General features: G+C 39.1%; 1 protein-coding gene across 8 annotated transcripts in view; it reads right to left on the reverse strand.

The window, feature by feature from the left end:
- The window catches only part of RABGAP1L (RAB GTPase activating protein 1 like), a 265,221-nt gene extending 239,516 nt beyond the window's left edge, over nt 1–25,705 (reverse strand). For 2 of the 8 annotated variants that reach the window (XR_005933627.1, XM_041127541.1), the window contains exons 1-4: nt 25,239–25,705; nt 24,605–24,679; nt 1,954–2,121; nt 491–683 (exon numbers count right to left, since the gene is read on the reverse strand). Coding sequence is in view for 7 of the 8 variants with exons in the window: in XM_041127541.1 (XP_040983475.1) it covers nt 491–683; nt 1,954–2,088 (328 nt within the window). In the remaining variant the exon portion in view is untranslated. Of the gene's footprint in view, nt 1–490; nt 684–1,953; nt 2,122–9,834; nt 9,923–15,844; nt 15,864–24,380; nt 24,524–24,604; nt 24,680–25,238 lie in introns of those variants that run through there. The other 6 variants (XM_030034310.2, XM_041127540.1, XM_030034313.2 and 3 more) reach the window with 6 other exon arrangements.
- Between the last annotated feature and the right edge of the window lie 1,068 nt (nt 25,706–26,773).

Below are 26,773 nucleotides of genomic sequence, written 5' to 3' on the forward strand. Positions count from 1 at the left end.
CTTTTTCACCAAAACTTCAAATGCCAGATAAGTCCAACAATCATTTCTAGCAAATATCAAAACTAAAGCTGTCTTTACTGATACCTGGTGATAGAACTAGAGCTGAAAAGTTTATCAGCTTGCTCAGGGTATATTTCATTTGCAGTTAGTAACATCAATGAACACTGCCCTGAAACTTCTCGTACTCCATCAGTAGCATCTCCACCTCAACTATACAGTCCATTCAGCAAGTTACACAATACTTAGTCCTAACTCATCTTCAGCTGGAGACAAAATGAAAATTATCTTGACCAAAACAGAGCAGCACAGGGTATCAATCTGACTATAATCTATCCCTGTCTATAATCTTCAACTAATCAGAAAAGGAGAGGAGGCCCCAGGGTACTCTCCAGTACAGTTTTGGAATGAAGCTCCAGAAAGCTTTATGTTCATTTTAAGGTTAACTTGAAACTGCCATATATGATTGAGGGGGGAAGCACTTTAGCAATACCTGTAGTAGAAGGGTCTAAAACAAGGTGCAAAGATGGCTGATTTGTTTGACCTGCTGACCCATCTCCAGCGGCCTGGCTGCTTGCATCACTGAAACCTTCTCCGAGAGCAGTGAAATTGTTCTGGTCTTTTTCAGAATCCCTCAGTATCTCTTCCATTGCCTTCTCCAGCTGATCATCTCCATTTGAAAATACCTGTAAGAAGAAGGAGATGACATTTTTTAAATGTACTTGTAGTTTTACTTTCACTATTATTTTTCAAACATATAGTCTTACTTGTTGCAGAAGTTAAGAAACTTTGCTGAACATGACAACACACGAAGAATCAACAAAATTAAATCAAATATAGTCCAGTGTCCCATCCCATTACATATAATGCACATATTCTCACCGCTAATCCAACAACTATCCATCTAAAAACTACAGACATCTCTTAAAACATGTTTGTGTGTTTCAATCCTCCATTCAGAACAAAGATCAACAGACTTTGTTACGGATTAATCTTAAAGAAAATTTTACTTTTAGTCATATCCAATCCATTTCAGTTGTTTCACCAATTGTCCCACACATAGGAGGGGTGCAAGTCAAAGGAAATGGCAAGAAAACAGTGAGACACATTCTCCAGGGAAAAAAACAAAACAAAACCCAAAACCACAGCCTTTCACAAGTACTAGCTTTTCAGACCAAAAAAACCCCATGGCCAATAATAAAGTTGCATCATGGATTCTACCTCCAGTTCACCTGCCTCTTTTCAGACACAATTACTAAAGCAGCAACTAGTGTTTAATACAGACCGAAATCATGTAAATAACTGCCAAACAGTTATGCAACTGCAGACTAAGTACTTATTGTCATTTCAAGGGGAACAAATTCCTATTGTTCCAAGCGGACCAAAACCAGTAAATCAGCTACTGCAACTCAAGTGGGGAAATTTGTAATTAACGAATCAGCTGTCACCCAAATGCTAAAATATTCTGCTATTTAGAGGTAAAAAGCTTTTAGAAAAGGTCTTAGTCATGCCTAAAGTAGCACTAAGCAGGAAAACTAAATTAAAAACTAAAACCCGAGACCCTCTGTGGTCTATTTCTATGCAGCCTGATTATGTGCTTTTAAGATAACAACATTCAGAGTCTCTGATCCCTAAATAAAGAGTATTTCCCAAGCTTTAATGTGAAGCTCATTTTTTGAGAAGAACTTTTTAGTCCTTTACTAATGTATAAATCCACAGAATACTAACAAAGCTGACCCCCAAACAAGTTATTAAGAGAAAAACTGAACTACCACTTCTAGACAGATTTGCTTAATCTGAGCTGTTAATTTCACTGGTAATAAGCAACAACAAAAATTACAGTCTAAGAGTCTCCTCAAGCACACACAAGTATCTTTAATTAAATATTCAAAAGAAGTTGCAATCTTTTGATCAATACAAATCTTACTACACATTTAAAATAAAGTAATAGTAAACCTTTAGCTGAGGTTTTTCATCTTTTCCAGAGGTGTCCTCAGACTGCTGATGAACCAGGACGAAGTCTTCATTAATTAATGTGGATACAGTTTCAGGAATCATACTGGCTTTGCTAAATGATGTTTTGACTTCCATCTTAGGTCAGTATTCTCCTCCTGTCACAAGAACCTAATAAAGAAGGAAAAATATTAAATAATTAGTTTTGAAGCTGTAACCAATATGTCAATAGGTAATATGAAGTTATTGTGGAATAATATAATACTTAAAGTTACATGAATGTATTATACTATATTCCTCAAACTCTGATTTCATTGGTATAAGGAATCTTTTTCTAAATAGCAAATATGATTTTTAGGGTGTGTTTAAAAATCCTATGACTTAATAGCAGTGGCTGTTATCTATGTGTATAGGTAACACATAAGGAAGTTCACCTTAGAGCTTCCACTTCCCCTGTTTTTAATCTTCCAGTCTGCTCCCTCTACCTCCCTAATTCCTGCCCTTTGTTGTCCCTCATACAGGTATATTTCTTACGCAGAGTGTCATGCAGGTTGTGCGACAATACAGGTTACCTGAAGACTAATTTTCGAAAAACTGCATATCAAAGTGTATGCTCTCCACCTGAAAACATATTTACCAATCTATTATGTTAGTTTTTATTATTCTTTATATCTACAGGTGATGAAGCCAAAGATGATACTAAACCACAATCACATCCTTCTCAGCAAACTTCTCTGAAACCACCTGCAACAGAGTTAAAATTAACCATACCACTAAAAACAAACAAACAAACAAAACCACCACAACCAACTATAAATATTAAGGAAACCAAGAACAAATTTTCCCTTGTCTGCACAGCAAAAAATAAATCTAGAAACAAAGGGCAAAACAATGGTCAGCCTATACACTACAAGCTCATATACAAATACAGAACCAAAACCATTCCTAGCACTTCAGAATGAGGACAGCTGTTGTAGGTATCCACCAAATAAAGACAGTAGCACCTATGTTAATTCAGAATGTCTTCCCTGATTCCTTAGGGAATGAACAGCTAGAACGAAGAAAACTGTATATTAGTATTTTTGTATTTTAAATGGATCTATGTTTTTATATTTTCTGCGTTAAAAATGAGAAAATATATTTTCAGATAGACTTTATAAATAGCATGCACTTCCAGATACAGTCTATTTCCATTTCAGTTTCCTGAAAAATAAGTGCTGGGATTTATTGTGCTTAAGACTCAGAGTTCAGAAGAGTCACATATACACAGGGGAAAAACTGCTATTGTCACCTTTGCACAGCTGGACAGTGCCCAAAGAGAGGTAGCTCAACCAAACGTCTTTTGTGACTGGTGAACAAGGGCAGGTTTAGCTTCACATTGCCTTTCACAGCCCATACCAAGGTGCAGAACTGTGCCACGCTTTCTTCTCAGTCACAGTTCCAAAACACCAAGTGATCAACAAAAGAATGCAAATTTAGCTCTAGCTATAGGGAACCACAAAAACAGCACTTAAAAACAACAAAGACGTGCATGTTCACCACCACTCTGAACAGGCATTAACAGGCATTACACTTAGCATGCTAGCCACAAGAGGCAGTTTAGCAACTTTGGACCAAAAACCAAGTGTGGGAACTAGACTACTTTCAAAACAAAAATATTTTGTATCACTTTGGAAACTACAGTCAACACACTTTTGCTCTTTCAAAGGTTTGGCTTGTCATAACCATTTATACATGCAACTCTACAAAAAGATATTCCCTCTCCCTAACCTTGCCACAATTTTACCCATCACCCCAATGAGGGCATTATATGTAGAAATCCAGGAATAACTAAAGAACTCAAGTTCTTCAGATAACTGACTTGTATAGCATAAAAACTTGTTAGAAGATTCACATTATAAAAAAGCCACTAAAGAACAGCTATAATATTCAGTGATTACAAATTTGGATTAGCAGTTTAGCGTGCTCTGTTGTCTTTCACATCTCCAGACTAAGCATGAACATTTTTCAGACAGATGACGTAACCTGAGCTCCACCCAAGCCTAGGTAGTGGATTCACCACTGGAATAAGTTTTGTTTCAGTTTTTTTGAAGTATCTTGGCTTTAAAGATCTTCCTGGCAAAAGAAAGACAAAGTTTTAATACACAAGATTTTAAGTATGTTATAAACAGTTTCATTAACTCCATGTATTTTTTAACAAATGTCATGTTGTAAAAATGTTGCTGAAGAGCTTGTGTATTATTTCCAATAAACAATAAGTCTAGCTCAAAATGAATATTCATTTCAAAGTAAATTCTCAATATAAAAGTGACGGTCCACTACTACAGAACTCTTTGAAGGCAATGAAAGGACATAAAATTATGTTCCCCAAATACAGCATATCCTGAGCAATCATTAGCTCTGCAGTTACACCACCATCAGAGAAAACAGCAGAGGATGACCATCAGTCACAACAGGAGCAAAGACCTACTCTACCAGAAGCCTCCCTCCCTTCCACCCCATAACTATTGCTGGACTTACTGAAGATGACAAAGATGAAGCCTCACCACTACTTCTAGCACATCTGCAAAAAAGAGGGATCACAAGATATGCTATTTTGACAATTTTTTGTGGTTTAGTCTATTAAGTTTATTTTTTTGTGCTTACTTACAGGAGAGTAACACAGAACTCCAATATAGATGGTTCTACTGTATGAATTATCAAAAGACAAATGCAAGCTGCTAACATTAGCGTATCACCAGTTCTTTCTGCAGCAAAGAACTGACAGGCACACTGTGAACCAGGAAAAGTTTTTTGTAGCAGTATTTTAATAATAAAACCAGGGAAAAAGTAACATTTGTAAAGCCAAAGAAAATTATCGTCATGCAACTAGAGAAGCATACTGATGTACAAAGTATTTGTTCTTGCCCTATGTGGATAAAGGCAGCTTAAGAGAATTCCTACTTCCTAAATTTTGATCTGAAAGACAAAGGAAATATTACAAGCATTAGATGACTGCAAGGAGCTTCTCATTCAGATCAGATACTTAAAAGCATACTATACACATTCTTGCAATTACGTTTGAGTTGCAAGGCCTTTAATGTCCCTAAGAGTGTGCTCCAAGCTTGTCTTTACAATCAGCTTAAACCACCATATCCAGTGCAGACACATACCTTTTTCCATACACAACATTGTTAGCTGAATAAATTACCACCCCAGAATCCCTAATTCCAGCCTTTCATTATCACCTACTCCAACCTGCCAACAGTGTTATTCACGTGAATGCCCTCTATCCCATTTCAGTTCAAAACAAAGCCACATTAGTTTCAGTTTAGTACTAAAACACAAACAGGGCAGACATTCAGGAAGTGAATACCTCAAACAGAAGAATGCAGTTCTACAATCTTCAGCTCACATAGGCACAGTTACAAGAACAAGTCTACAAACCGCTCACGTCTTCTGCTAAGACAGCCTCTTGATGTCCATGCTAGAGAACTTGGCATATAACAAATTAATAACAGTGCTCTAGATCCTTCATGGAAAATGTGTGTACCAAAAATTAAAATCTCAGAGTGAACAGACTATTAATTTCCTCCCCCATTCTAGTCACATGCTATTTAGAAACCGAAAGCTTTAGACACAGTATTTTATGATCAGTCTTTGATGAAAAATAGTTTTTAATGCCAGAGACAAACTAAGTACCAAAAATCATGATCAAGTCATTTTTCAAATTAAACAACTTGAGTAAAGCTCATGTCAGAGTTTATGACTTAGTCTCATGAAGATTACCAAGATTTATACCATCTTAAGTAGTAAGCTACTTAGAGGGAAAGTTTCTATTTTTACCTTATAAAGGCATATGATCTAATACTTCAGCTAAGCACTTTTGAGGAAAAGCAGTAAAAAGAACAAAAACCTCTCTGAAAGAATCATGCATTAAGGTTATTTAGGGAAGGGAAGGAGTAGAACATCTGAAGGGTTTTTGTTTTTTTTCTGTAGTAACAAGAAGAGAGACATGCATTCTGGACTTTCCAGTCACCTCCAGTCAGCAGATGGTTATGTCATTTCCCTTTTGTTGTTAGCTTTAGTCCTGTTGAGGACTTACTCCTTTTTTACTCGTTACCGATTTTTACGCTTAAACTCCCCTTTTTCCTACAAAAGGTAAAGAACAAATGACAGTGTCACCTATTAGACATGTACAAAATCTAAGAACAGATCCCTACGACTAAACTCAAATAAGTCTCATTTTTTAGATCATCCTTTCTGATGAAAAGCTAAAAGTTAAGAATGTAAGAATTTATTCTTGATTGCATTAGTCAGCACATATAGACGGTTGTACAGTCTACAATCATGTTAAGTTTATTCCCTGAAGTTAGCAGCAGACAATCCTGGAGCTGAATGCTGTCTCAGAATACCGATGAAAGAGGTTTAGCATCTGCTTTATCAGTTTAAAGTTACTGGGAGGGCAGTAACCAGCAGAGAGGGGTTGACAGTCAGGGACAGGAAAGTCAGCAAACATAATGCACGTCAGCTACTTCTGCATGAAGTCCAGCAGCTTAGTTTAAGCTTCTAGTGCAGTTTAGTTCCAAATGAACAAATGTGGTCAAGGTGTGAATACACCTTCTGTTCTGCCAACACTGCTCCAAGGGCTGACACCTCAGACCAGATGGTAACTTCCTAAACCACCAGAGCCAAGAGTCAGAACTGCTCTTCCAACAATGCCTTCAGAAACACAACAACAAATTGTGCTTTGAGAGTTCTCTTCACAGTAAGAAATACTTCTTTTGTAGAAATCACTTCCTTGTGGTAGTAGTACATACTTCCCAGTATCTTGAACAGTCATGCTCTTTCCTATAGAGAAGATAATTTTTCCTCCACACTTTGATTAACAATACCACACCAAAAAAAAGAAAATCAGAAACCCAGCAAGAAATACACGGGAGGAAATTTTTCTAAACTCAGCTAAATAAAGCCTACTATGATAAAAGGATTAAAATGTTTTAAAGTAAAAATTTCAGAAAAGGCTTTCTGACAAAGAGATTCTCAGACCAAAGGATTTTGGAGATACAAAGTAATTAATCAGACTTACCTAGTTTTAAAAGGGGGGGGTGGGGCGTGGATCTTGCGCCGAAAAATATTTTAAGCTATAGGGATACCACAATGACTGAAGAAAAGCTATTGCTTTTCTCTGTAAACTTTATTGTGTAGTTTTGGTCAAGTCACTTAATCTCTCTGCTGTACTTCAGTTCCCAGTGTTTTGCTTATACAAAGTCCTGGATAAAAGCTAACTAAGCCATAATACTTGGAATATAGGTGTTTTGGGGCCAGAAACCGGAACTTACTAAACATATGTAGAGTACTAAGCTTTAGGAGGCCCAAACCCAGCAGCTTCCCCACTTCATTCCAGAAAGGCATCCCAGGTTCACTGCAGCTCCCTTTAAAGTAGCCTAAGTGGCTGAAGAGCAGGAGAAGCTGAAGAAAGCAATCCTGGAAGACCCAGGTGGATTCAGCACTGAATCAGAGTAAGGGACACAGGACAGAAATGGTCCTAATTCCTTCCCTCCCTAACTCTTCCATGTATTTCGTATTATATCCAGAATTGCTAAAACACATCATGAACTGAAACAAAAATACCTAGGTAGTGATGTATGTCCATGGGATTGCTGGGCAGAGTAGCTCAGGACAGGGCACTGCTGGCAACACAGTCATTATCACAGGAGAAAAAGAATCAAAGGTAGAGTCACTGACTTGCTTTCCAGAAGGGAGCTGCTTTGCAGACCTGATTAGATTCAAAAATGTCCTCATCAAACTGGTCCCTAAAAGTAAATTCCAATTTTTACATGAACCAGTCTTCTGAAGCAGGTACCAGACATTTTTGGATTTACTTCCAGTTTGTGTGCATTTCAAAGTTATTGCTCAAGTTCATTGTTGGTTCGGAAAAAAAATAAAACGTTTTTTCATTTTATTTCAGCATTATAACCAACAACAACAAAATTTATAAAATGTAGAGCTATGAAAAGACAACAAACAAGCAATACAAATGTTGATCTATCTATTTTCAGTAAGCAACAAAACCCATGTGTTAAAAGGAAGCTTCTTGCCTTCTTAAAGAAGGCAATCAAGAGCAGGCTAATTCATATTTCTTTTATCAGGCAAACAAAATCGAGTCCTGTATTAAAGATAGGCTTTCAAAGCCCTATAGTTTTCCTGATGATCTCAAACCCCAAATAAGACACTGGTAAATAAGTTCTACCTATTTTCAGAACCAAGGTTCCTCAAGAGAATCTCTGAGACCTTTCTGAAGAGGAAGGTCCAATACAGCTATGCAGAGATTCACCTTCTGCTAACAGATGTCTGCAGTACAAATGTACACTGAAAAGCATGGTTTATTCCCTTTTTTTGAGCTACACAATACAATGCATGACAGCAAAAACAGCATTAAGCTAACTGAACTTGAAATCACAGATGCTACCTGACTCAGATTTCTAGTTTACTGAAGTGATGTGGTTACATTCTAACTTGCTGCTTAGGGAACTGGAAACTGGACAGACACTGACAGTTATACATGCACAAACACACAACTGTCTCAACCACAGCATTTTACTTTCAAGAAATGTGTCAGAACTATGCGTTACCATAGCTCTCATTCCATAAGCTTGCTAACTTTAATGAGGCATACAGCTCTCACCCCTATGTGCTTGCTAACGTTAATGAGAGGCATACCTTCCCCAGAAAGCTAACAAATGCTTCAAATACATGAAGCTTTACCTTTTTGACACCTTTTCACTGAAAGACTAAACAACCTTGTAAAATTTCTTATTATATTGTACATTGACACAGTACAGCTAACCATCTTCCCCAAAACCCTTTTCTCTATTGAGTGGACACATATGCAGAAGAAAACCCTAGGTGTCATAAAATCAATTTGTTTAAATCTCACTGACAACAACAGCACTACAGTTTTATCCTTAATCTCAACTTCTCTTTGTGTAATCGTTATATAGGAAGCTAAGTCTCTATGTTCATACTAACTACTGTTTTATTACCCATAAATTGTTTCCCAGTGTCTTATCTCTGGCAGTGAAAGACCATGTAAAGCACATAAGGGAAAAAAAAAAAAAAACAAGCAAGCATTTACTTGGCTTACTGATGCTGTTTCCCAAGATTAAAATCAACCTAATACAGAGAGATGACTGCTGTACCACTATATTTTAAAATAAATATATGTATATGTATATAAAAATTCTTCTAATTTCCAGGAAAGCAATGTTAAGAACAAGAGTCTTTCCAAAGAAAACAAACAAATCAAAAGAAACAAACAAACAAACAAAAAAAACCCAACATCCAAAAAAACCAAAAAACAACCAAACAAAAAAAAGCCCCCCAACTAGAAAGTAACCACATAGCTTATTTTGGCAACAGTCTCCTCAGTGAAAGCAAACATCTACTGCACAGGCAACAGCAAATAACTAGTCTGTTCATGGACAGCAAACTGTTTTTAATTGTTGTACCAGGTACCTAGATACAGAGGTTTTGCAGACTGGTTTTACACGTCAATCTTACAGCCAAGGAATAACAATTTAAGGAAAACAGAATCAAAAGAGACAACATAAACAACAAAATGTTTGCTCTCCTTCAAAAACATACTACATTCACATCTCAAATTCTAACCAGCACTTCTTAAACACATCACATTATGAACACTGAGATATTCATTATAAAGGAGAGAAATAGCTTTCCTGACTTGAATCTGGATTACGCATAAGCCACTGAACCACTTAAACACTACAAAGCTTCATAGTTTGGAGTTGCTTGGGGGAAAATATTTTTATTTATCTTAACTTTAAGATCATCAGGGTGAAGAACACTTCTAGAGGAACGGTAGGCATGTGGTTGGTACTAAACTGGAGCATGACTCAGGCAAGGAAGTGGCTGACATTTACAGCCAAACAGAGAAGCACCATCTCTCCTCTTCAGCAGAGATCATCAATCACTGCAAGTCAAAGGCATGAAGGAAAATGAGAAGCAAATTTAAAAACAAACCCACTGATCTGAACCCCTAAAATTTACATATTGGGTGGAAGAAGCATCATGAACTCTAGATGAAGTATCAGTCCAGATCAGGTAAGCTCCTAGCTACAAAGGTAGCCTCCCAACAAGTTGGGTACTTCCTGTTTTTATTTGTGCCGTTTGAGCAAACAAGAGTCATGGAGGACAAGTTACACTTGACACACAAATTACACAAGACAAAACAGAGTTAAAAGTAAGGCTTGGGGGGATTCTTTTTAACAATTATTTAAACAATTATTCAGGCCTAAGATTTGTCCATACACAGAAGTTAGTGGCGTAAGAGACATCAGCTGAAGAACAGATTACACTAGAGTGCATATCTGTTGCTGACACATATTCATTGATGTTGTTTACAACTATAATCAATGCTAGCTAATCCAATTAGTGTTTAACCAATTTAAGGAAATACATTTTATTTTCTGCCAAGTAAAAGAAAAATCTCCCTTCTCTCTATCCCCTTCCAAAAAGTACAACTTAGAAGTAAGTGTAAATAAGACAACTTCTGTTACTCCAGAGATGTGTATCTCTGGATACCAGAAGATACCAGTCTTCATGTGTATCTTATGGAGGAAGAAGGAAAAAAAAAAAAAAAAAAAAAAAAAAAAATCACACTTATACATCAAGTTCTGGGAAACAGGTTTACTCAGTAGTCTACCAGAATTTCAGACAAGTAGCTTAAGTGCAGTAGCTCATTCTGCCTCAAGGATAACGCAAACAATGCAAATAACGCAACCCTAGTACACCTTCACACTCTTTCCCTGTCATCAACTAAACACTAACACTTCAGGTTCTCAAGCCAGCAATTAATTTTTAACTTTGGAAAATACAAAGTAGCAACAAAGAGTATCCAATTTTTCATAGCCTGTGTTTGACAAACTTGGGTTTACCTATTTTTTTTCATTGCTACATGATGCCTGCAGGCAGCATTCAAATTGAAACCGAACACCAGCTGATTTACTGAACTGTATAGCCACTCATGCAAAAATATAATGACCTATATTCCAGAGTAAAGCAGTAGCATAAGACAATCATTGTTTTAAAGAGATGATTTCATGGTTTATTCCTTCATAGTGAAAATAAGTGTTGGTCTAATTTAGCCAATGGAACAACCTCTCTCCATTAAATATACTGAATATTTCAACCAGGTGTTTCCTCCACAAGCTATTATTTCCAGTAAGAATTACATGATGTAAAGCAAAAGAGACCATATGGAACAGCAGTATGCTAAAATGCCGTAGTGACCCTGAGTGTCAATCTTTCTCCTTGCCAAACAAGTACCTTAAGAAGTATCACTTCCGACATCAGTGAAACACACAAGAAATCCTGATTCATTGCCTAGCCCCGACTACCTTCAGAGTTGTGCCTCTAAGCCAGCATTGTAAGTTATGACAATTGTTATCTTGAGATTTGCAACATGCATTTTGGGAATATTAGGGTTTGCAGATTTCACCTGAAATCACAATGTTTTGTTCTGAACCACAGAAACTACCTTTATACTGCCAACCACAGACAATAAGATTGCTATTTCACATAATATTTCTCGAAAACCATTAAACTGTAATCAGTCCAGCACTGCACTGTGGGATGGACTAGAGGATGTTTCATGCTCTCTTCTAATCTCATTTTCTTTAGATATTTTTCTTAATCTGAAGTCTTTCATTCTAGTAGTTGTCAAAGGCAATCATGAATTGTAAATGAATAACCACACCTGACTTTTTTTTGTATTATTCAGTTAAGAGATTTTTCCAAAATCACAAGGACTATGAGTTTTGATTTGACAGCCATCTAGACTTCTACTGCTTTTGTATCAAAACTGTACGGTTTCAACAGTGCACCCAATACTCTGTAAGGAAGAACATTTCCTTTATAACATGAAACAAAACCAAGCTTCTTGTTAAAAACACTTATATTATACACTTAAAATCCTTTAGGATCCAAGCTAGGATCTTAAATTGTCACTTGAAAATTTAAGTATTTAGCTATAACATGAAAAGATGGAGAGAAAAATCACAGTTATTTTAAAGACCAAGATTAACTGAAAGTGAAACCTCCTGAAAGTTAACTGCTTGAAATTGAGAAATATAGAAAAGTGTACATGACAATTAAAAGCCACACCAAATGACCCTCTTTGTAACTATTGCCTCTCTTAGTCCTATGCATGATGAAGTGTAGTGGTTCAACTAGCATTCTAATTTTTATTTGACCAGTAAATTCTTAATGCCCTCTGCATGCCGGAACTAATATGCCAGCATTCCACATTCCTAGGGCAAGTTTTTATAAATATATTCTGCAATGCAGCTCTATTGCTAATTTCAAAGGCCTTGATAGGTTTTAGAAAAAAGGAGAATGGAAATTCATAAAAGACAATAATACTGTTTCCTTAATAGAAAAATGATCTTCCATTGGTAACAACAGGTCAGTATGTAATCAGATATACCTGGTACTAATACACCACTCTATCCTCCCTAATCACAACAGAATAAAAAATAAAAGAAGGCTTTCCTTCACTTTCTGCTTTTTCCATTTAAAGTATGAAGAATAAAAACAATTTACTCATGTCATTGATCAAAAGGAATAAAACAAGGTTTGGCCTCAACATGCAGATCACTGTTAAAGTTTTTGAAAGCACCTAAACTCTTCTAGGAACTGGTATGAGATGTGTATATGAAAGTTTCTGAAAGACACATACCAAGGAATAATGCGTATCTTCTTTAATTGAAACAGAACTTTTTTTTTTTTTTTTTTAATGACAGCGTGTTCTTTGAGAAGACTTCTCTGTGTGATCAACTTCACTAATCAAATTATTCCAAATCTATTCTGTAATTCAAGGAAGAACTACTGCTTGGAAAAGTAGTATGAAAAAAAACTCAACTAACCCCTATACAAAAGCCTGTTCGTTCAGTTAATAAACTATTAAGAATATTTTATAATTCTGACAAAAAAATTACTTGACCTAAAGGAAGTATCCTTCAAATCTGCATGATCAAGTATCTGGGGGGGAAGGGAAAAAAAAAAAAAAAAAATAAAAAAAATCACACAGACATTTCTGTTGCATTACTTGAAGTTACCTTCAAATCCTAACCCAAGAATGGTGTGTGCACATGTATGTGTATATATAATCTCACACCGGCAGATTGCATACAACCTTAATTTTCAGAAGATGCTATGCATAATGTTCCCTTCCAAAACATTTTTCATACCAAGCCCTGGAAAGCTTAAGAATTTCTTAAGCTCAGTATTTCCTCCACACACTGCCTGAAAAGGAAAATGGGAAATAGAAAGGACACATGTGCCCTTTTTCTAAGACACAATTTCTCTTCTTTTCATCCCAGGCATCCATAATGATCAGAATTTACTTTTTTCTTTAATCTTTTAGGAGGAAAAATAACTTAAAAAAAAAAAAATATTAAACCCCATGTAATCAAAAGACAGGTATGATCTTTTGATAACTATTTTACACTCTTATTTTAAAAATTCCTTGAAACAGCTAACAAGTACATCTCAAGTTATTATAGAAAAGCCACTCATAAAAAGCCACCTTTAACCAATGATTACAAGAAAGAAAAGTTTTCAACAGCTAAATGAATCTGCACCTGCCAAAGAAAGTTTTTGGTTTGTTTTTGCAGCTTTTTTCCAGTAATCAAATCTGGCAAGTAGAATTGCTTTAAAGAATAAATTCTATGTTAAAAACATCATGACAAAAAGACTTTTTAGATCCTTCTTATGATGAAACTATCACTGGACTCAAAGAAAACCAGCTCAAAAATTTATTTTTTTTTTTTTAATAACTTAGCCTCTTGGCCAGGTCACCATTATCTAGATCTTATGCACCTTGTTTATTAAATTGAATGACTCTCGTTGATTATATTTGGTGTAAGCCTCAGGCTAATTTAGACCAGTCTATAAAATCATAGAATAAACTCTTGCTGGGGAAAAGGTATTTAAAATATCCAATATAGTTGCTCATATCATCACCAAGTGTAACTGCAAGAATCTTGCAAAAAGCCATCATCTTTTCTAACATTACCCAACAACCATAAACAAAACCAGTATTTGCCTGTTGAGACTGGCTATCCAGAGTAGCTTGAATTTTAAGTGTTATATCATATTTCTAATTTGATAAATTCACCTGCTTGCGTAAAACAAGAAATCCTGAGAAGCCAAAAAGCTGTATCTGCAATTGCTATACCTTTTTTCTTTTTTTTTTCTTTTCTTTTTTTTTTTTTAAATCACAGTCTCTGCTTCTCAAAGTTTAAGATAGCTTCCCAAATACAAGCATGCTTTACTATTGGTTTCAACACAAGTGATACATGGTTGCCATTCAATGCAGATATGAAAGCTTACTATCAATGTTTACATAGTAAATACTTCCACAAAACATTTTTGCTTCTGGAAGTAAAGGGAGGAAGTTACAGGCAACTAATCTAAAATAAAAAATTCAGAGAAATGTGAAGAAGTATGAAAGGTCATGTTCTATTAAGTAGTTACATAAGCATACCCTTTCCACAACAGTATTTTCAGCATACTACCTGGGCCTCCATTAAGGAAGAGTGTTAAGTTATGAAGTCCCTAAACACAGTACAAGCTACCAAAATGACAAACACACAGTTGAGAGATTGCAACTACCAAAGGTGGACTACTCCAAACAACCTCAGAGCCAAAGTGTTAGAATGGCTAAAACTGGCACCACCAGGGACAAACCTATGGAGTAAGTAAACCGTTTAGAATACAAGGAATCCAAACCCAAAATATGAAGTGCAACCTAGATGAGCACCAGCACTCCACCACACATCCAGGTCAAAGCTGAGTCTTCAACAAGCCCAACAAAGCACCCAAGCCCCAGCCGTGCAAAATCAAGAGTCAGCTGTTCAGAAGCCCAAGCAAAACAGATACTAACTGCATACCTACACAGTGCAAGAATGTAATCTTATTATGGCACCTCACATGAATTTTGTGGGAAATGTACAGAATAATGCAACTACTCTTTCCATACTCCACAGTAAGATCCCAGGAGTTCACTTACAACCAGAAAGAACAAAAAGGAGAATCACAGAGGCCAGGGAGGGAAACTGGGAGGGTCTGCTGGAACAAGGATCTCTTGTATTTGTCGTGTTATACCCTTTGATTTCTCTGGCTACCAGCAAAAGCTAGATACTAAACTACACTTCAGTCTGACACTTTTATAGTCAGTCTCACTTTCTGATGTCTCAAAATGATGAAAGAAAAGAAGAATCAGAAAAGGGAAGCTATAAGGGTCAAAGGCAAATTAGCACTCACAACAACTATCAGGAACTTCCAACTTCGTTACACTTCTGGGGCTTGACAAAGTATTTTCTTGGACATTTTAATCAACTCTTTCCCCTCCTCCCTCAGTTTTTATACATCCCTAATGCAATAAACAATAACAATTAACATTCAGAACAATGTAAAAATCAGTTAAAGACCTTTCTACAGTGCCCTTAGTCATTTTCATTCCTTACTTGTTTCCTCGAAATCATTGAACAGTTTCTCCAAGAAGTCTAGCTAGCAGTTCCCAAATTCTTGGAAGTTTATATTATCATCATTAACTATTAACAGCTAGGGTCAAGTATAATAGGAATAAAAATACCTTTTTATGATAGAAGTGTACATCTATGAGCAAACACAAACTCTTTCTACATAAACTGTAAGGACTAATATCTCCAAGGGCTAGTCTTCGCTGCACCACCTGATCTGAGTTCCAATTCAAGTTTTACTCCCAGACCAACTGCTGGCACACACAAAAAGTTCTTTTTCAACTCCATTGCTGTTTAGCACTCCAATGCTCACAAACACTTAAATCGAAGCTGAAAATATTGATACTTACAAGCCACAGATATTTCAGTAATACTTTCAAGATGCAGGAGGTGAAGAGCTGCCTAAAAAAGTTGCAATTCTTCCCACCTTCTCTGCTAAGATTGTACAAGCATCCAGGCAGTCACACACTGAAAGAGACTGGACAGCTTAAGCGACTGACAACTAACCCCAGAGAAACAAAGGAGGATTAGAGCATTTCTTCAGCCAGTTCAACACTTGACTACATAAGCACCTATGTTAGCACAATAAATGCATAGAACACAGACAAAAACAAGCAGCTAGGACTGGGGACAGCTATTGCTTATGCAGCACTGCCACCAAGAAGTTACTTGTAAGAGTTCTTTTCAAAATAACAGAAAATAATGAAAGTATACATCAGTGGAACAAAATAAAACAAAGGATTCACAGAATTGAAAAAAAAAAAAATCCTTTTTCTCCCATATGCATTTCAGATGGCTCAGTCTAAATCATACAATCTAGTATGTGTTTCTCAGTAACATCTGGGGAAAAAAAAAAAAAAAAAAAAAAATCAGGCTCCTGTGAAAAAAGTATGAGTTTACAGCATTCAAACTCTTAATAAGGGGAAATACACCAGTACCTTATTTAAATACAAAGAAAAAAAACCTCCAAACTATTTTTGCAAGCTTATTTTAAAAGTTTAGACAGTTACTGAATTTCTCCACCTACTTCCAAATGAAAATTCTGGATCTTGTATTTTGTATCTAAATACACACACACAAAGACAATGCATTAGATTAAGATTATTTGCATTTTATTTTCACACTGATTTGCCTGCAAAGGCCTGAGAACTGAAAAGACATAGCAGAGCCTTCATCCTAAGTTAAAATTCTGGGAGGGGAATAAAGAGTTAGACAACAAAGAGAAAAAAGTAACATACTTTTTTTTATTGTAACATACTTGCTATAAATACAAATATGTGTATGCAATAGGTGTACACAATACACAAATATGTGTATTGGAACTAATCAGTGGACTGCAGCAAAATCACTTTGCCTAATTTCAGAAAAAACACAGTAATAGTCTGCATACACAACAAAAGCACAAATTAGAACCATCTATTACTTACTATGCTGAAATAGTAGATAACAAGACTCTAGTTCTCTGCAAAGTGCAGTAACCAAGTCACTATATCTAAATTGGATTACTTTGAACTGTTTTCCACTGGAAAAGTTTCATAAAGTGCACATTGCTATAGAATTTATAATCAAAACATTCAAAAATACCTGGAGACATGCCACTGTTATACCACTGTAAGGCCATAACACTACATGAGTAATCATACTGAATAGAAAACCAGCATATTTCAATGTAACTACTTTTTAAATAAAACATTGCGGGGGGTGGGGGGAGACGCATTTCTAGTTAAGAGAGAAACCAACTTACAATAAAAGGATCTATTTCCCTAAATAGTAGTAGAGATTATCAAAATTAACTGAACAATCAGTTGACACTAAAAGTCAATCCTTAGGATAAGATTCTTGGACAAAGCCTTAACTCTCACTCTTTTTCTTTCCAATAGGAAAAAATAAGGTTAGCCTATCAAATGCATGGACAGCTGCAACAGATCAGCATCTCCAATATGTTTCCTACCCAAAAAAAATCTCATTGTGTGTCTTAAGGTACATACAACAGACATGATCTAATCAGAAAGGTCAACTATACTTCAACTGAAAGTACAGCTACTTAGATTAGCTCAGCACCCTGAAAGTACAGAGCTTTACGAATCACTTATCACTGAAAAGAAGTGCATCTTCAAGATTGTTCCATAACCACTAAGTAACTGTCCTCTGAAAACTTATATCGTCACATCCTGCAATACAAACTTGCCATATAGAAGTTATGGTGAGGAAAGAATAAATATATATATATATAATGTAAGAGACATTCTGACAACTGTATTTGCCTGCAAGAAAAGACCAGGGATCGGTCATGAATGGTAAGTTACTCAAAACTGATCCCTTACATTAAAAGGATTACTACTACATGAGTTTCATAGGAAGTACTGAGAAAGGACTTTGTTGTCAATTACATTCACGTCCATTTCATTCCTCACTGTGTCACTGACTCACTATATAACATCAAGCAAGTTACTTCCCTTCTAAGCTCAAGAGTAACATGGAAATTATACTCAGCCACATAGCAAATGGCCTTCAAGATCCACTCTTAGATTCAGTCACTGACTGAAATCCTGTTCTGACAATTTACTGGTTATTAAAAATACCTTTCACTTTTTTCTGCCCTTTGACCTTTTCTTTCCTATTTAGAAATCATATGGGAGATACTAAGAATTTGAGCAATTAAGCCAGGGAGTTGTCCACCATCATTAGTAATGAGCTTCACTATTTAAGAGTGTGCCAGTAGCCTGCTGTAAAATGAAAGATCACATTTGAAAGGCAAATGCGCAGACTGCAATTTTACCATTAACTACTGTAGTTACCGAGCACTGTTTTGCATAGAAATGTAACTCCACTCAAATACCTTTCTACTATATTAGAAATCAACTCAGAACTCCCAACCCCGCTAAAAATTTCTAGTCCAAACAGATACTAAAGACCTATTCAGACAGAAAAGTTAGACCAGTAACTGACATACCTGAGCCTATAACCAAGGCTTTATCTTGGTACTGCTAAGTCAATAAAAGTACATCAGTACAAATCACAACACTTGTACCAGTCAAGAAGCTGCAGGCAATGGACTCATGTTGGACTCATCTTGGAGAAGGTCGTGGAGGACTGTCTGCCATGGGAGGGACCCCACTCTGGAGCAGGGGATGAGTGAGGAGTCCTCCTGTTGAGGAGGAAGGAGCAGCAGAGACAACATGTGATTAACTGACCCCAACCCCTGTCCCCCTGTGCTGTTGGCGGGGAGGAGGTAGAGAAATCAGGAGTGGAGCTGTGCCCAGGAAGGAGGGAGGGGTGGGGGGAACGTGTTTTAAGATTTGGTGTTATTTCTCATTATCCTACTCCGATTTGACTGGTAATAAATTAAACTAATTTTCCCCAAGTCAAGTCTGGTTTGCCTGTGACAGTAATTGGTGAACGATCTCTCCCTGTCCTTATCTCAACCCACGAGCCTTTCCTTATATTTTCTCTCCCCTGTCCAGCTGAGGAGGGGAGTGATAGAGCGGCTTTGGTGGGCACCTGGCGTCCAGCTAGGGTCAACCCACCACAAACCCCCACTACTCATTGAAAATGGTTTCATTTCCAAAATTTTGGTTTATTCCAATGACTTCTAAAATGGATTTATGCATCAACAGAAAAACATAAAATTAATTCCAATTGAAAGCACTTACGTACAGACTGCATTAAGTTAAATATTTATCCAACCATCTTGCTGCTAAATACCAACATCTCCTTTTCATCTACAATGCACAAAAAAGGGAAGGGCATACACTGAAGCTGTAAATTTCTACTTGGAGTTAATTATTTTAGTTGCGGGGGGGAAGAGGTGTGGTTCATTTTTCTCATTATTTTCTCCTTGGCACCACAGTACAAGTTGCACTCTACATTTCAGGCAGGACTTACTCCCTTATCACAAGAGCCTGATAATCCTTACCGCTTGCTTAGGAGGAACTGACATCTTTCATTCAAACATTTCATGCTGAGGTTAGAATCATTTATTAACCAAGACTTCAAAAAATTTCTTTTGAAAGTTTTACACATTTCTAGATACAAAAGGGTAAAATGAAACAGTTTTGATCTCTGCTTCAGAAGCACACAGAAGGCAGATGCAGAGAGAGGCTACCCAAGAGGAATGCAGAGACGCAGCCTGTGCATGCAAGGATGGCATTAGGAAAAATCAACATCCAGCCGGAGTTAAAACTGACAAGGGATGAAGGGCAACAAGGATGAACTTCTGTATCAGGAGCAAAAGGAAGGCTAAGGAAGAAGTGCTCTCTGCTCCGTGGGACAGGGGACCTGGTAACAAAGTACATGGAAAAGGCTGACATACTCAATACTTCTTTTGCCCCAGTCTTCACTGGTAAGGTCTGCCCTCAAGCACCCCAGACCCCTGAGCCTGGTAGCAGAGTCTGCTGGAGTAAGGAATTACCTCCAAAAGAGGAAGATGGAGTTTGGAAGCACTTCAGGAAATTGGAAACACACAAGTCCGTGGGACCAGACACGATACATCCAAGAGTCCTGAGAGAGCTGGCCAATGTCACCGAGATACCAAACTCCATACCACTTTTTGAAAGGCCATGAGATTGGGGGAGGTTCCTCATGACTGGAAAAAAGGCAAACATCACACCCAAATTCAAGAATAGCAAGAAGGAGGATCCAGGTAACTACGAATCAGCCAGCCTAACCTAAGTCCATGACAGGATGATGGAGCAAATCCTCCTGGAAGCTATTCCTATGCCCAAGACGGACAAGAAGGTGATCAGGAATAGCTGGCATAGATTTACCAGGGGCAAGTGATGCCTGATAAACACAATAGCTTACAGCAAGGAAACAACCGGCTTAGCAGATGATGGAAGAGCATTGAATACAGGTGGCCATTAACAACAGTCTCCCACAGCATCCTTACAGCCAAACTGGTGAGACAGGCACTGGGTAAGCAAGCAATGAGGTGTTTGGGAAATTCACTGGACTGCTGGGCTGAAAGAACAGCAATCAGCAGTACCAAGTCCAATAACAAGTGGTTACAGTTGCATCCCTCAGGGATTACCACTGAAACCAGCACCATCTGATGTCTTTATCAATAACCTGCAAGATGGGACTGAGTGCACCCTCAGCAAGTTTGCCAATGACACCAAATTGGGCAATGTGGTCAATGCTCTGGAGGGCAGGATTCCTACTCAGAGGGACCTGGACAGGCTGGAGAAATGCACTGGCAAGACCTCGTGAAGTTCAACAAAGGCAAGTGCCAAGTCCTGTATCCGTGATAAAATAACCCCATGTGACAAGACAGGTTGGACACTAACCAGATACAAAGCGACTTTTGCAGAAAAGTACCTGAAGATCCCAGCAGGCAAAAAGTTGAAGATGAGTCGGCAGTGTACCGTCACAGCAAAGAAGGCCAAGCACACCCTGGGCTGTATTAGCAGAAGTCTAGCCAGCAGGTCCAGAGAAGGGTTCCATCCCCTCTATTCAGCACCTGTGAGACTGCCTTTGGAGTACTGGGTCCAGTTTTGGGCTCCCCAGTACCGGCCAGACATTGACACACTGGAGCAAGTCCAGTGGAGGCTACCAAGCTGGCCAGATGGCAGGAGCATATGAGGAACAATGAGGTGTTAAGGGAGCTGGGTTGCTCAGCCTTGAAAAGAAAAAGCTCAGAGGAATCCTTATTGCTGTCAACTATCTAATGGAACGGTGCCAAAAAGACAGAATTGGATTCTTCTGGGTAGTGCACAGTGACAGGACAAGAGGCAACAGACTTAAGCTTGAAAGTAAATTCCAATTAGCTTAAAGGAGGATGGGGGCGTGGAAATCACTATGAGGGTAGTCAAACATGGAAATAGGTTACCCAGAAAGGTGTTAAGGGCTGGAACAACCTTATCTAAATTGCTCTTGGTTTAATTTAAGCAGGGAGCTGGATTAGATGACCTCCAGAAGCCCCCTCCAACCTAAATGATTCTATTTCATTAATTTATTATTTCATCTGCCTATGATTCTAGTTCATAAACTTTCATTCAGCTATTTTTGCATCATTACTTCTAATCATATATTAAAAAATTTCAGTTGTCCTGTACCTATAGTAAGCATGCACCCAATGTGGTACATAAAAATGTAAACATCTCTTACCTACTTGCCCTTAGAACTTCTTCCCTTTGTACCACTGTGCTTTCCCCATAACTAGGGAACATAAGTCTTCAGTCTCAGCACAATTTCACACTTTTAAGCTTACTTGATCTAAAAAAAGCCATACCTTCTTTAATATCCTCATTCGTGTTTCAGGGATGACAAGAGAGGAAAGCAGAGGGCTGTGACCCATCTCACTTTGTGGCAAAACCTAATTTTTCCTCCGTCCACTTAAAAGCATTAGAAAGACCTTTGTCCCTGTTATTCTTTCCAAAGAATAAGAAACGTTCCACCAAAGAAACAATATAGTAAAGGTTTTCCACAAGGGCCTTACTCATCTTTCAGAGTAATCTATTTAACTAAGCAGGTTTTGGAAACCAATTTACTTATTTATGTACTGTTTACAAACAGTCACACCCAACCAACTAACCACTTTTTCTCTCAGCTTCACAAAGTCCCCTCTTGGAATATTTCTGATATCTAAATTAAGTAAACACCTTAAAAGCCACAGCGGTATTTTCTAATAATCTACACATTGGTTTTGTTTCTTTTTTAAATTAAAAATACAGAAAAAGGTGAAATAAATGAATGTCAAACTCTTTTCAAATATGTCAGGCTTTGCTTATGAACCAGGACTCTGTCAAGGAAGAAAGAATCCCTTCAGCAATCTGAGTTACAATAATGACTCCTCTAACAGCTGTACCAGTATAACAGAGTAAGATCGAGGGTGGAACAAACTGCCAAAGGTATGAATTTCAAAAAACACCTCTTATGAAAATATACTTGAAAACATCTTAATCTCCATTAAAACGACACCTCTATGAAGCTCAGTGCTAATACTTGAAATGTGCATTTTAATTTTCACGTAGAAGGTCAAAATTAAAAATCATGGGGAGAAACTGAGAGCTATTACAGGAAAGATTAGTATAGCTAGTGGTCAAAAGACAAAAGAAACGTTCAGTGTTGCACTTCGACACATTTTTGCATCCATTTGTTTAAGAGTGCTGCTGCTTTTGATACCAAGATCAAAAGTGCCAATATGACATATCAGTCCATTGGGTACATAAAATGGGTATAATCCAAAAAGAAATTAACCTAGACTGGAAATCAGAAGGTGTGTAATTACTAAGGTCAGTCAAGTTTGAAATAGCCTTCCAATTATAGCAGAGGTAATTACAATATACAACTGATTATTTTTAAGTTAGATCTGAATAAATTTGCAAAAGCCCCTATCTAACAATGCCCAGATTATTCCTTGAAATTAATAAATCAACAAAAAGTTTAGAGAGAAGAAAGCATATGCAAAGGAGAGAGTAGAAGAAAACCACAGGTACTTCTGTGGACACATGGAAGAAAAATAGAGACATAGAGGTGGCTCTTAAAAAGCACTAGTCCCTTTAACATCGCCGAAAGTAAATAAAAAAGACAAATGACACCACAGCTTCATAATCAATGTAAGCCAGTACTGATAGAAAAAGAAGAGCTCCTATCACCCTTACTGTCATTTGCTACCTTCACCACAAGTGGCATAAGCCAATCAAAAACACAGGGTAGCTTCTTTCAGCAGTAGTGCCTTCTTATATTAACTTACTGACCAGAAAACCATGACCCAGGTAAGTGCATCACCCATCGCAACTTACGTGACCATATCAGGACTGCAGTTATGCCCTCCTCCCTACCAACACACTTCTTCCTCCCCTGGATTGAGACAATGTCCATACAACCAGGCAAGTGAGCTGGTTCAGGAAGTTGTTCTAACCAAAAGGTAGCTCGGGGGGGAAAAAAGAGAAATAAAAGTACTACTTTTTGACCAGATTAGTTCTCTTAACTCACTTCCTGGCTGTGGAAGTCCCACTGATGACACAAGGGAAGGAGCAGCGCCAACTTGGATTGTCTTCAAATGCTAGGGAGTACACAGGGAACTTGGTTTCCACAGAAGGCCACATTATGCCCTTTTTGCACTCCCCTTACTAACATTACCAAACCTTAATCTGCGAATCACTTTTTAAAGGACTGAATGCTATTTTTAACCAAGCAGTACATTTCACTGTAACCATCCTAAAAAAACCACTGCAGAGTACTTCCAATAATGTTCCAATTTAGCTTCAGTTCTTACAACACTGGAGTCAATTTGGGCTTACTGTGCATAACTATGCTTATAGTCCCTTCAAATTTAAACTGCAAACTAAGGTCTTAATTAGTATGATTACTACAATATAACCCATATAAACAAACAGTACTGGCTACAGTCCTACTTAAAACCTAGACACAGGCTTATCTTGCAGAACTAATCTTATGCTCCCAGTAGATCTTCATAAGATCTGGAGCATTCGTCAGTCTGACAGGCACTCAGGATTTTGGCCTATGTCACAGAGATCTGGTCAAATAAAGCCATGGTAGCTTTCCTGAATTTAAAGGCATAAGAAAATGTTGCCTGTAACATCACCAAGATCACTCCTTGGAGAGAGAAAGGACAGTTGCCCTCCTCCAAAGTTTTATTTGAAAAGTCACCGTTGTGAGACTACAGCTTGACAGCAAAAGAGAAAAGCAATGCTTACCTAAGCAAGCTATTTCTTATTTGTTGCTGGTTTTGAAGAAGAGTTGACACTTTAAATTTTTGTTTTTCCCTTTCACACAAAAGAACAGATGCATACATGCATGCAGCTATGAAATGTGGTAAGTTATGATTTATTTACAACACTATCAAAACCAAGCAATCTTAATAACACAGCTTTGAAAGAGTGACAGAGAGAGCAAAGTACATGCCACACTTCAAAAACTTACAAACGAGCAGAGTTGCCAAGTCCATTTCATTCAGAGTGCCATACCCACTTCAGCTGGTTTCAGCAGGTTTTGAAGTACTCTATCTAAAGATGAGGGTTTTTGTACCGGATCACACTTAGGGAGGGCCTAACTGTGGAAGGACGCTTGAAAAAAAAAAAATTTAAAAAGGGAAAAAAAGAAGATAGCGAACAACAAACCAACAAAAAACCAAAACGTGCATGGACCTGATCCACGTAGACGGCACAGATTTAGGACAGTAGTTTGCTAGTTTGGGCTCTTAGGAAGTGACTTCACTTTTCCTAAGAAGGAGGAGGAAGGGAGATGAACACTTCCACAACCCTCTCCCTTCCCTCACCACGAAAACAACTTTATTTTTTAAATCACCCACTTTCCTCGAGCTCTGGTCCTCCCAAGCGGCACTATCCCAGCGCCCAGCCGCGCACAGGGAACTCCCCCCCTACACACACAAACGCCAGAAAACACGAAGAAGCAGCACCATCCCCCGAACGGCCGCGCACCTCGTGCCTCCTCCTTCCTCCACCGCCGTGAGGGGGGTCGGGGCAGGCAGCCGGCGGCTCCCGGGGCCGTGCAGCCGGCCCGGAGGCGGCGGCCGCGCCGGCAGGGCCCGCCGAAGGAGGAAGCCACCTCAGGTCACTGGGCACTGTCACTCCGTGACACGGGGCGGGTGGGGCGGAGCGGCGCCCTTCTCCCCCCCCCAACCCCCGCCGGTTCTCCTGAGGGAGCGAGAGGAGCGTTCCCGCCTTCCACGAGACCCCCACCCCCTCCCCTCACCCCGGCGAAGGAGGCCCGAAGCAGCGTCCCCGTCCCCGTCCCCGTCCCGTCCCCCCCCCCACTCACCGGTGGCAGCGGAGCCCTCCTCCCCGCTCTGCCGCCGCCTCCAGCCCGTCCTCCGCCTGGCTCCGCCACCGGCTCTCTGCGCAGGGGAGGGGGAGGCTGGGCCAGCACGGCTCGGCGGGCCGCGCAGCCGCCTCAGCGCCGGACCAGCGCCGTCCACATTCCGGCGGCGGGTGGATGGCGGAGCGGGCGGGAGCGGGCGGGCGCGCGCGCGCGCGCCCCGCGCCCCTCCCCCTGCTGACACGGCGCGAGCGCCGGCAGCCGAGGGCGGCCGCGCGGAGCGGGGGGCGCGACCGGCCGCTCCTCGCCGCCACCGCCACCCCTCCGGTCGGTCGGTCCGTCTGCTCGGGCGAGGCGGCGGCCGCCGCTGGGATGAGGGGGGAGCGGATCTGACGGCCGAGAAGAACTCGGCGTGCGAGCGGCTGCGGGCGCGAGCTGCCCCCCAGCTAGGCCGCCTGCGCCGGGACCGCTGCCGGCCTAAGGGGGCTGGGTGTCGGTCTTCGGGTTCAGCGATTGGAGGGCCCGCTTGGGAGAGCGTTGTCTTCGGCCCGTCGGAAACGATCCAGCTCGCAGAAGGGCTGACGCCTGAACGCGTCAAAATTCTTGACCGCAACTGAGGAACAGTGGAAGTGACCTACAGGTCGCGGTGGTCTTTAAAAAAATGACTAGTTTTTAAGTTTGCCTTCTAATTTTGTAGCCCCGTCTCCCTAAGCGGTAGATTCTGTTTGATTATCAAGTGTTTTTGTATGGTTAAACAAATATTTTAATATTTGAATAGTAAATATATGCGTTTGTTTAAATAAATACCAGCATTGTTTATGCTGAAGTAAAATATGTTTAAATAATGAAAGGTTGTCCTGTTGGTTTCTTTTCTCTTTTTTTTTCTCTTGCACATGAAACAAATTACATTTAAATTAACCAGAAAATTTATACAGCTTGTCTGTGTTCTTTCCATTTAAGATGTGGATCAGCAAAACCTTAAGGAATGTCAGACCACAGCCTTAAATAAAGTAACTTTGTTGTGTGAAAGCCAGTGGGCTGTGCCCAGTCACCCTGGGACAGCCAGATTCCCCGCTCAAGCGCTGTTTGTATGTTGTTTTCCCATCACCGGGGTCGAGAGCTGGGAAGGCTGCACTCCTCACAACGACAGCAAGATAACAGCTTGTGTCTAAGGGACATGGGTGTCAAAATGGCAGGAGGCTGGCTGCAGCGCTTCTGGCTTCCCTCTCCGATCATTGCTGCCCGCTACAGAGGTGCGCTGCTGGCAAACCTTGGGGTAAAGGTCAAAGCGCAATTGCTTGCAGCAGCAAAACTACAGAAGTCTGATTGTGGAGACCTTTTTAATGCACTGTAAGAGCAGAGCTACTGCAAGTTGATTCGTCCAAGCGTTTGATTCTCCTTAATGCTCATTTGTATGCTGTAGGAAAAGCAAAGCAAATTCTGAATATGCAAATGGACAGAGAGATGGTTTATTTGGTACACAGTCTTTTTCCATTGTAATGCTGTAACAAACCAGTCTCAAAGCTGGCAAGGCAAGC

Source organism: Aquila chrysaetos, chromosome 12 (assembly GCF_900496995.4).
Source record: "Aquila chrysaetos chrysaetos chromosome 12, bAquChr1.4, whole genome shotgun sequence".
Taxonomy (NCBI): domain Eukaryota; kingdom Metazoa; phylum Chordata; class Aves; order Accipitriformes; family Accipitridae; genus Aquila; species Aquila chrysaetos.